General features: G+C 36.8%; 2 protein-coding genes across 4 annotated transcripts in view; both read left to right on the forward strand.

Moving 5' to 3' along the window:
- The window catches only part of LOC100180050 (72 kDa inositol polyphosphate 5-phosphatase), an 8,142-nt gene extending 4,059 nt beyond the window's left edge, over positions 1-4,083 (forward strand). Inside the window, exons 7-10 of the mRNA XM_009861451.2 lie at positions 263-408; positions 1,179-1,294; positions 2,550-2,686; positions 2,985-4,083. Coding sequence (XP_009859753.1) covers positions 263-408; positions 1,179-1,294; positions 2,550-2,686; positions 2,985-3,099 — 514 coding nt within the window. The 3' untranslated portion in view covers positions 3,100-4,083. The remainder of the gene's footprint in view (positions 1-262; positions 409-1,178; positions 1,295-2,549; positions 2,687-2,984) is intronic.
- A 463-nt stretch (positions 4,084-4,546) lies between these two features.
- Positions 4,547-10,729, forward strand: LOC100182388. 3 transcript variants are annotated; one of them, XM_026835990.1, is made up of 11 exons: positions 4,547-4,881; positions 5,306-5,672; positions 5,931-6,143; positions 6,388-6,533; positions 6,978-7,086; positions 7,565-7,696; positions 8,175-8,245; positions 8,558-8,789; positions 8,991-9,042; positions 9,382-9,610; positions 9,680-10,729. In XM_026835990.1, the coding sequence occupies exons 2-10, from the start codon at positions 5,531-5,533 to the stop codon at positions 9,599-9,601; spliced, it is 1,317 nt and encodes a 438-aa protein (XP_026691791.1). In that variant the 5' UTR covers positions 4,547-4,881; positions 5,306-5,530; the 3' UTR covers positions 9,602-9,610; positions 9,680-10,729. The 3 variants fall into 3 exon arrangements, with proteins under 3 accessions (XP_026691791.1, XP_002127571.1, XP_026691792.1); XM_002127535.4 differs by having other exon boundaries at positions 9,382-10,729; XM_026835991.1 differs by having other exon boundaries at positions 9,412-10,729.
- The last annotated feature ends 427 nt before the right edge of the window (positions 10,730-11,156 follow it).

An 11,156-nucleotide genomic window follows, 5' to 3' on the forward strand; every position in this document is an offset into this window, starting at 1 on the left:
ATATTTTATCTTACGTACGTACAGGATGTTATTTTGAGGCATTTTAATACGTACCAGTAAATCTCACCATCTTATACGCTATTAATGTAACTGTACTTTAACAATGTCAACCCATTTTGTTAAAAATTCATAAAACGTGACGCCTATGGCCATATGTACTTTAAATGCCACAGTAACCACGCCATATATCATACAGTAATACAACATGAGTGTGTATATTGATTACGATCTGTATGACGATTACGAAAAATTCTCCTTACAGATTCGACAATGTATTTTGGTTTGGCGACCTTAACTTTCGTATAAGCCAACCCCACCACCATATGAAACAAGAGGTGGAAAACCCAGCTACATACGATATTAGGGAAGCTCTTAAATGCGACCAGTTGAAAGGAAATATGAAGAGAGGTAGGAAAGAAATAAGTTTAGTCAAAATGTGACGTTAAACGTAGATTTTTTATGTGAAAATGGGTAACTGTGTTTCTCTATAAAAGGAACGACTGTAAAATGTAGAGTTTTTCAATAAATAGGTTGTGTTGAGCGTAGTAGTGCATGGTTTAAGGTCCAATATTTTGGTTATAATTTCTTCTTAAGACTTAAGTTATGCACGTAGTTAAAAATGCATCTTCTGTGCCCGTATGTAATTCATACTTTTCGTAAACCTGTCAATCATATTCCAGTCATCAAATCATATGTATGACAAAATGAGTCAGTTATTTTCCACCCCCACGTACTTCCCATCGACTGCGGTTCTCCGTCGTTAATTTTCCATGCACGCATTCTTTTATCATTACTTGCAATCACATGGTTGCCCTTTCACGAAAATAAGTATATCTAGCAGATCGAGCGATTGTAAACTAGGCTGTACGGCACTCGAACGACTTATAATAGCCGGTACAGCTAAGTCCTCCGACAGATGGCCATACACTGTTAGCTAGTACGGTTCGCAACGTATTAGGAATCTAAATCCTTTAATATTGTAGGGTAAGGGAGATTTTACCATTCGTATTTTTAACAATCAACAACGCTCATTTAGAGTCGTGAGGGTACGGTTAAATAACTATGTAATGTAATTATTCTTAGTTTAGAACCAAATGGGACGATAAATAGAATGAAACATCAAACATGGACCATCTTACCCCAACCCACTACATATTCATATGTGTTATTTATACCAGGCAAAATATTCCACGGTTTCCACGAAGCTCCCATCAACTTCCTACCGACGTACAAGTTCAACCCTGATTCGGACCAATACGACACTTCGGTAAAGTTACGAGTGCCTTCTTACACGGTGAGTCGATGCATTTTTTGCCCACTCAAACCGCGTAAAATATTCATAAACTGCGCGTTCTGCAAAGCGAACTTTGCACGTCATGGGTAAATACGTCATAGGCAAATACGTCATTCTTCATACGCGGTGAATTGATTAACTTGAACAACTTACAATTTCACATCGGCTGGAAATAGTTCGCCGGTCTGTTCGTATTGCAGCGCCTGCTTTCATGAAAGCGGCTTATACGGTGTGTAACTTAGTATAGTTTTAAAGCCGCATACGAATGAGCTATCCATTAGATAGTTTTGGTGCGGTACAGTGTATTTACCTGACTATATACGATATTTTAATACCACAAACAGTTGGCAGTCTATATTTAGTTCATGTTTAAACATTTACTTTGATCGAAAACATGCCTGTGTGCTTCTGCCACGCTGCGTAAACTTTATTTTGTCATTAACGCTATGTTATTATCGTTGCTAAACAACGCTGGTGGTCACGCATACTAATCCACGACCTTAAGTTGCTTATTTACAATTGAATTCAATTGTTATCGCGTTTTAAATGGTGATTAATCGACACACTTGAGGTCTTAATCGCTTCCTAATTGCTTTGTAATTATAACAATCATTACAACACATGCTTTAATAGAAAGGCGATGTAATTTCCGAACGATCCCCATTACAGGTCACTTACATAAGGCTGCGGTTTACTCGCATTAACAAGATTAGAATTAAAAAAATGCTATTTGAAATCCGTACGAATGAATTAATTTATTCGATTGGCTTTTAATTCACTAATGCTCCATAAAGGCAATGAAGTTTAATCGATTTTTCATACATATATATACCTAAGTTACAATGTAATAAGGCGGTCAGTGACATTTTAAATTACCCGGCTATTATATACGCACCCATTTACATTGTGTGAATTATGGTCCGTGAATCGGTATGTATTATTTCACATATAATAAATAACGTGGGTTGTGTAAGGAACAGTATTGTTTAATATGGCTTACCGGGCCGTTGTGGCTATTGTACCTGACCAACACTTAGCAACACCACTACACCGATATTTTTACTTCTGCTATACCAGGCACAAAGTAAATGATTGTTCAATGATTCATCTACTATGAAAAAAAAATCCCGACTTTCCAATTTTATTTTCGACAAAACGTTGGAAATAGTCGAAATACACTACGTTTTTATATCAAATGAGCTGTTTAAAGAATATTTACATTCCTACACCTTGTTCGTTAACTTCTTTGTTGCAGGACCGAATTCTTCATCGTAGCAAAACAGAGTCGGACGTTACATGTCTGCATTACAACAGTGTGCAAAATATACGGACCTCGGACCATAGACCTGTTTATGCTGTATATGATGTTCTGCTTAAACCAGGGCAAGAAAGGTAACTTGAAATTCGACTCATAAACTTGCGATACCCTTGTTGTAGTCATATAATAATGTGGCTTTGGGGTAAGAACATATTTCCTGATTTTGTTTTGAACATTTAACAATGCTATTTAAGAGCCCAATGCTACGTTTTTGTAATTCTTTAAATTTTATTTGTTTACTACATAAGCATAATATAAATAGAATGAAGATGTACCATGTTATCCCAACCTACTATATATGTTAACTTGTATATTTTTCAAATCTAAACTACGCATATTATTTGCTATAATTCGAGGCCTCTATTTCCGCAGTAAAGTCCCGCTTAGCACCGGCCAGTTCAACAGGCAGGTCTACATGGAAGCCGCCAAACGTCGGGCACACGGGACCAAGATGCCACAGCGCAGTACTATCTGTACTTTACTCTAACACCTCATTGAATATTTATAAACCATTCGTTTATTTTTCAACTTATTTAAAGCACTGTGAGGCGTCAATCTTTTTGTGCCCTGTATTCTCGTCTTTAAGCGAGCCATTCTCTATACAGTAGCCAGAATTACCCAATGCCTGTCGTTGTGTACCGGTGTGCGTCCCAGCAACGACCTTCAAGTCATATTAACCACGAACGCAATTTTCGCTCAATCATACGTAATCTGTAGATAAACTATTACTTTAGATTAGAATGTTCAAATAGTTATTAACACACTTCCCAAAATTTTAAGATTACACATTTCCACCCGCTTTTGCGGAAAGGCGTTGACTTTTTTAAACTGTGTCTCGTAGTTTCCCAACTTCTGTACAACGACAGCCGATCACAAGGGCTCTCCTCTAGTCCGCAATGCTTCAAGTCGATACCCGTGTGGTTCTTTACGGTTTTAAGAGCTTTGAGAATGCTCTTACAAGTCGTTGTGTCTAGTACTACAATTGGACCGTTGCGTGACATCTTCTGTTCTGTCTTTCTTAATGTTTTAATCTCAAGCGTGATACTTACCTTCTAAACTGGGCTACCTATACGTTATAGTTTTCGCGCCTGTGCAATGTCCGTTTGTTTCTTTAAAGCTGTTACGTTCTACACTGTGTAACACCCGTGAAAACGAAATTTGTGTAACTATAAAAAAACGCAATTTGTGAAACTATAAAACGCAATATGTGTAACTATAAATTGTCTATATCCTATAGTACAGTAAAAACTGAAACGAAAACATCAGTTTTGATTCCCAACCTAAAAATCCAAATGTCAAATCACCAGAACGGTTTCCCCCATATACCTTTACCCAATTTATCCGTTTCCCCCTTATTACCTACAACGATTTTACTTCATTATTTTGTTCATCTTTTCTCCACTTTGCGTACCACTTCTCCTGCTGCTCAGGAATCTGTGGACATCAGTTAAAATAAACGAGAAACAAAATATTTCATTCGTCATCTTCGCTTCCGTAACTATTTGAAGCTATATCCAGCAGTTAAGTTTAAAAGCCTCTTCAAAATTCGCTACACCGTTCTATTACTTCTCTGGTAAGTAAATGCGTTCCACCTCTTTAAAGATATATTTGAAATTTTTCTTTTCCCCAGAACTTATTGAATTTCGTATCGGATTCGAATTTGTTTGAATATGTTGCAGTCAACGAGTTCTAACTCTTTTTAAGACAAGTAAGAAACTGTTCTATGCATTTCTCTATTTTTACATGCTATATAGTGGGGTGGGGGAAGACGGGATACCTTTAACATATAATATCCAAATACACTGATCGTGTTTTAAACAATTCATAATGGTCTATGGGAGTCGTGAGGACACGGTTTTATACTTTTTTGAAAGTTCTTTGTTTACTACCAAATGGGACGAAAATATAGAACGAAAAGTGTCCCATCTTCTCCCGCTCTACTATATCACTGTTATGTTTTCAGTTAAAAGTGTGTAATTGTGGTCAACAGTGCTGTCCAAACACAATTGTTGATACATGAGTAGGCAACATACGTAAATGTAGGTTACTCATACCCACATACACAATGATGTCTTTGCTCACAAGGCGAATTACGTCATTCATGTGACTTAGATGTGAGAATGCATTTATACCTTAACAGACGGCTACTTCCGTGTAGTTGAGCTTCGTGTCATGCAAAGCGCAGTTGAGCAAACTATGGCAAGAACTGAATTCCGTATTCTTATTTCCTTGTTGTTATCTCTTGGATATTTTGTCACTGGGACTAATGGTAAGTTATATACGTTTAATAGGGTGGGGTAAGATGGGACATGTTTTCTTTTTTCGCACCATTGGTAGCGTACAAAGAATATTTGCATAATTACATAAAGGATCCCCACGAATTTTAAAGAGCGTGGTTGTTCGTTAGTAAAGCGATTAGGGATTTAGGTTTTAAAGTGCCCTATCATCTTACCCCACAGTAATATATAGGACTTTTAGCACATTTTATTCAAATATCCTAATTGTGTTTTAAACAATTCGCAACGGTTCATGGGAGTCGTGAGGATACGGTTTTAATATTTTTAGAATGTTATTTGTTTACTACCAAATAGAACAAAAAAAACAGAACAAAATAGTTCCCCATCATCTTAACTGGAAGTCCTAATATATATTCCGCCATATACCGACCTAAAACAACTTGCCTCTTCTGCCAGGTTATGAAACCGCCGTCGAATCAGTTGGCTTGTACTCTACGCCCAATTTTACTTGGACAGAGGGCGTACCCAATGTGACGATCAGATTTGAAATGAAAAATGGATATCATTATTTTTATAGAAGACCTTATGTTTACAAGGTCGTGAACACCTCTTCCACGTATATCAACAAGGGTGTATTTTGATTTTCCTGGATATTGTTATAACAGTAGAGTCAACCTTGCCATGTTTGCAATTAGTTGTAAATCGACCGATAGTTACGGAAGCATCGATGTTACTTTTCAAAAACCCAACGTGTCCGACAACGGAACAATAATCGGAGTTAATTGGGATTTTACCACAGTCAAGCAAGTTATACAAATAACGTGTAAGCAAACTTGATATATAGTACTGTGGGGTAAGGTGGGATACTGTTAGCACTGAAATTCCTTGGTTCATAATTGTGTTTTGAACAATTAACAACCCCCTTTACAGTATGGTAAGAACGTGGTTATATAATTCTGTAAATATTCTTTGTTTCTTACCAAATGAGACAATAAAAAGATTATAAACATGTTCCATCTTACCCCACCCTACCAGAATTTATGTAAGACTAAACACATTTTTAAACATTGTTTTCACGAAGATTGCCCGGATGTTGTGGACAGCATACTGACGAAACCAAAGCACCAAAACGCAACTTACAATGAGGTCGCACAAGTTCAATGTTTGAGTGGTTTGCCTCTGTTTAAAGGAGCATACGGATCACTCGCAATGAGAAAGTCCCCTGGTAGAGCAATCACTTATACGTGTGGTGCACATGCTGAATGGGAAGGTCCTGACGTGGAATGTTGGAAAGGTAGAAATATGGTAGGCTGGGGGAAGATGGGACATCTTTTCATTCTTTTTTCTCCCCCCATTTAATATTAAACAAAAAGTATTCACAGAAGCATGTAACTCGGTGAATTGTTTAAAACACGACCCGGTAAAAATATATGATTTAGCTGCTACAGGTATCCCATCTTACCCCACAGTACTATATACAGTGTCATCGCAATTGCAGATTAACACGTATTGAATGTTTTTGCGTGCGTTTTGCTTAGGTCAAACTGTTGACATTCAAAATAGCGAGAGCCGCCCCTTCATTCTTGCGCTAAATACTCCCACTCTATTTTTCTGCGACGTCACTGGTAAAGATAATTATGACGTCATAATGACCGTGGGAACTCAAAGATTTTCACAGAAAAACGTAGGTGTTTGTATATATATATATACTAATAAGCTATGTATAAAAGTATAAAAAAATATGTTTGTGAATAGGAGGGTGGGGGAAGACGGGACACCTTATGCACATAATATCCAAATATCTTGATCGTATTTTAAACAATTAACAACGGTCTATAGGAGTCGTGAGAATACGATTTTATAATTCTTTGAATGTTTTTTGTTTACTACCAAATGGTACGAGAAAATAGAATGAAAAGGTGTCCCATTTTCCCCCACTCTACTGTTTAAACATTTATCGCACATTTTAACGTTGCAAATTATACGGTACAGTACTGGTAAACCTGTACAATACAAAAATGTGTGTGTATATAGATGATTGTATTTGTAACAATGTGTATCGGTACAATACCCTACGAGTATACACTACAGCCAACTGTGTGGCCTTACTGTTTGAACTTTTAAACAGAACGTTGCTGCTATTTTAACACCGAGTGTGGACGATTTCAACAAAACAGTCGAGTGCTACAGCCAACGAAATATTTCCTCAAAGAGACAAGTACCACTATGGTTTTTATGTGCGTGAATTGTATTATATTACGTGTTTACATGTGTTTTCATTTCGACGTGCTAAACAGGTCTCATTTTCACGATGAATGACCCTCAACAAATAATAATTATTAAATTACTTTTATAAAGACGACCTGTACAGAACGTTAATACGTTGGTACGCAAATAAGTGTCAGAAGTGACGCTTTGAATAACAAGCATAATATCTCGGGCAGTATTCTTTAATTCTTTGCTTGGGGATGAGAGTAACCTTACAAGATAACTGCTTTACCCAATAAAACTATAAAAGTAAATCAAAACTATAATAAAAGTAAAATACAATCCTAGGTGTTTTGGCAACGAGCCAATTTTGGGATAAATTTTGGAATTCAAACTCGGCATTTTCACTTCCCATAACCAGCATCCGTGTATGCACAAAGGACCAAAAATAGAATTTTTCCCAACTTTTCATTCATTCATTTTGTCACTTCTTCCATTCTTAAACAGTTCCTCCTCAACTTTTGAATCGGCAAACTTTTGTTCACTACTTGTGTGTCGGTGACGCGTCAACTGCTATTGTGACGTTTCGTTCCAATCCACCAATCACCGAATGCGGGAAAGTTCGTGTTAATAAACAAGGTAAAAACCTTTACCAAGTCTCTACTAACTTTGGTTTAATTTCCACGGTTATTTACTTTCCTATACGTTTTATTCATAGTGTGTTTAAACGACTGTTGTTTTGTTGTGGATTCCCTTTTCTTCATTGTTTAATTAATTTGGTCTTCGCTATCGTTTTAAAAGACAAATTAAAATGACGTAATATAGTAGACTCGGGAAGATGGGACACCTTCTCAATATATTTTCTCGTCCCATTTGGTAGAAAATAAAAAAATCAAAGAATTATAAAACCGTATCCTCACAACTCCGATTGACCGTTGTTAATTGTTTAAAACTCAATCAGGACATTTTGATATTATGTGCTAAAAGTGTCCCATCTTCCCCCACACTATTATATGTTAAATATAACCGTTTTATATCAACAAGCAAAGAGCATTAATTGAGTGTTAGGATATTTTCATTCTTAGTTTACTATGTTTACACAGTCCTACATTTACAGGAAAGAGTTTCACAAGTTTCGTTTTACAAAGCAGTGGTGTGACAAACTTCATCAAGTTTATATTTCCGAAGGTAAATAAACGTATTGCTAAACCAATATAGTGGGTTAGGGAGATATGGTTCATGTTTTCACTCTATTTTAACCCACAAAGTAACATACGTGGTAACTCGTAAGCTGGCACGAGGTTTATGAACACCCGTGTTATAACGACTGTCGTTTTCCGGCCACGCGAGGATAAAGTAAGTTTCATTCATTCATCGTCCCATTCACCCATTTAGTAGTAAACAAAACATCTTTACACAACTATATGTTTCTTACTTATAAAACTCGCATTGTCTGTTTTTATAGAGGGTATAAATTAAACATCCGAACGCATTTTTCAGTTGTCCAAATCGGATCTCGGATATTATGACGTCATGGTGACGTCATGTGAACCGGTATTTTCAAATAAGACAATTCATATCGAGATTAAAGAATGCAGCACCCCGGTTGCAGTTGTGACAGTTCATAAACCCGATTCTCGTATCACCATCGGTCTGTCCACTGTCTGTGCTTGCCTCGTGTTATTGTTGCTGATTGCAGTCACTTGCATAGCTGTCAAGCGCCGTAATAACGGTTTGTATTAGGAAAGTAAACTGCTTTTGTTGTACATTAGAAATTAATATTTCCTATTTGGGCGCTGTTTCTACCAGGTATAACGTGATATTAAAGTGGAATGTGACATCACTATGCGGTTCTTCGTAACAAAGAGGGCATTCATTCCCCTCTTGCCCCCTATCTATATTTACTTATGTGTAAAGATTTTATTAATTACAGCACCACACTCATCTGAACAGCCACGTTCACAGACGCCATGTCGACCAGCCATGTAAGCCTCTAATAATATTTCAAGCATCACATACAAAACTTGTGTTCAAATGACATACATGGTGGGGTGGGGGAAGATGGGACACCTTTTGTTTCTGTTTTCTCGTCTCATTTGTTGCATAGTAATCAAAGAACTTTCACAAAATTATAAAACCGTATCCTCACGACTATCATAGATCGTTGTTAGTTGTTTAAAATATGATCAGGATATTTGGACATTATGTGCAAAAGGTGTCCCATCTCCCCCACCCTACTGTTGTATCAGCTATTCACTTTACTTTCCTATAGCACATTCTAAAGTTGTTTACAATTATAATTTCAAACTTTTTTTGCCCAACAGAAATGCCGAGCAACCGTCCGTATATTTTAGACCGAACGCAAGTAACTCCTGCAACGAATATAGACAACAACAATCTGCAGATTATTGCGTCATATCTGACCGAAGAGGTTACGTAAACATGCCGTTACCGGGTGCCCAACAATCTCAAAATGATCCCAGATTCCAAGGCGGAGCATCGCTGGATGCGGGAGCGTATGAATCCTATTTCATACCAGGATAATCATTTTTTATATGAAAATCCCTAAAAAAATAAACACCGACAGTTAAATGTCAACGCCTCGCCACGCGAAGATGAACAAGTTCAATTTTTCTTTTTTACTGTGTTATAAAACTGGCCAGTCCGTATTCCGCCATTGTCTAATATACACGTCCGCCACTATAGCACAGCTGTGGTAAGAGCGTGGCTGTTTTGTATTCAGAAGTCCCCGGGTTCAAAACTCGATGCTGCCAGCATTGCGGCTGCTTTACCCTAAAACAGTTCGTGGTGATTGTCTAAGTTCGGTCACTAATGGGTCGCTACAATAGCAGACACACAGAGAATAAGTAAAAACAAAATCACTGACAAATATATCGTACTTCGTAACTCAAAGGCGGGTATGATATATTATAACTATGCAGTTCACCATCGCGCTAGAAAATATTCGTTCTTTTTTGCGTCATAAAATAATTAATCATATTAATTTGAATGAAATTACTTCCAAAGTTCATTCATGCAGACCTTTATGTAGCGAAGTTCATATCTCCTTTGACAACCCATTAGTGACCTCTTGAATGAATGTATTATTCATTGCTTCTAACATAATAACCCGATAGCTAGAATGACACTTTGAATCCGCGAGTAGCAACGATTTATTGGTTTTAAGAATAGTTATAAGCAGTGACAGCAGATAACCTTAAATATGTTTTACACTCTTCTGTTTTTATACAGATTCGTGTGCCAAATAAGAAACCTGGCATATATACACAGCACTTTTGTGTCTACGTTGTTTTTTATGTTTATTTTAATAATATCTCATATTACGAATATTGTATCGTCTTTCAACAAGCTTAAGTGTCTCACTTTTGCAAATATTTGTCACTTCGTATAATTATAGACGAACGTCGTTATATTTCGATGAAAATTTCAACCAAATGTTTTTATTATTGAAGCGCATGTGTCAACTCTAAACATTTACTGTGTTTGACTATAACTGTGACTTTATTCACAAGACGCGCAAATATGTATCTTAACATAAACTGACTATGAATTATTACAAGTTTTGTGCATTTGATCCCTGCTTTAATTTTGTCATTTACTTTTTGCACCGAAACTGTCTGAAAAAAATGCACATGAAAAGGTTAAACCTCACACGTAATGCGTCTTAATTAGAGCCGTCTACGTGGGCGCCATCGGCCGTTCATTAGGCAATCGAGCCTTTATTTCGATTATTCCTATATTTCACCTGATTTGAACTCAATCCTTCTGGAGCGGTTTTCGTTGATTAGATTACTCGACGCCTTTGTTTGGCCGTTGGTCGTGCCTAGAAAACAGTAAGATTGAAATGAACTCTGGTTTGTTTGTTTATTAGTCTGCAGCGTCTACCTTAGCTTGAATAATTCATTTAGTATTTGTTTATTGCCACAGGTTCGTTAAGATTGTATCAGCTAAAGACAGTCGCAGTGCATAGTTGCTTTAGCTTTAGCTATATATAGCGAATGATAGATTTTGTTAGAAGCATTTAAACGTTAAGCTAATGGTAACGCATATATATATATAGTAGGGTGGGGGAAGATAG

This window comes from Ciona intestinalis, chromosome 9 (assembly GCF_000224145.3).
Source record: "Ciona intestinalis chromosome 9, KH, whole genome shotgun sequence".
In the NCBI taxonomy this organism is placed as follows: Eukaryota; Metazoa; Chordata; class Ascidiacea; order Phlebobranchia; family Cionidae; genus Ciona; species Ciona intestinalis.

Excerpts from the sequence above, each read along its gene's own strand:
- LOC100182388 (XM_002127535.4), top strand. The coding sequence starts at position 5,531 with ATGTTTGCAATTAGTTGTAAATCGACCGATAGTTACGGAAGCATCGAT. Across the intron at positions 7,087-7,564 it reads AGTACCACTATGGTTTTTAT|TTCCTCCTCAACTTTTGAAT; the intron begins GTGCGTGAATTG and ends ATTCTTAAACAG. Across the intron at positions 8,790-8,990 it reads TGTCAAGCGCCGTAATAACG|CACCACACTCATCTGAACAG; the intron begins GTTTGTATTAGG and ends TATTAATTACAG.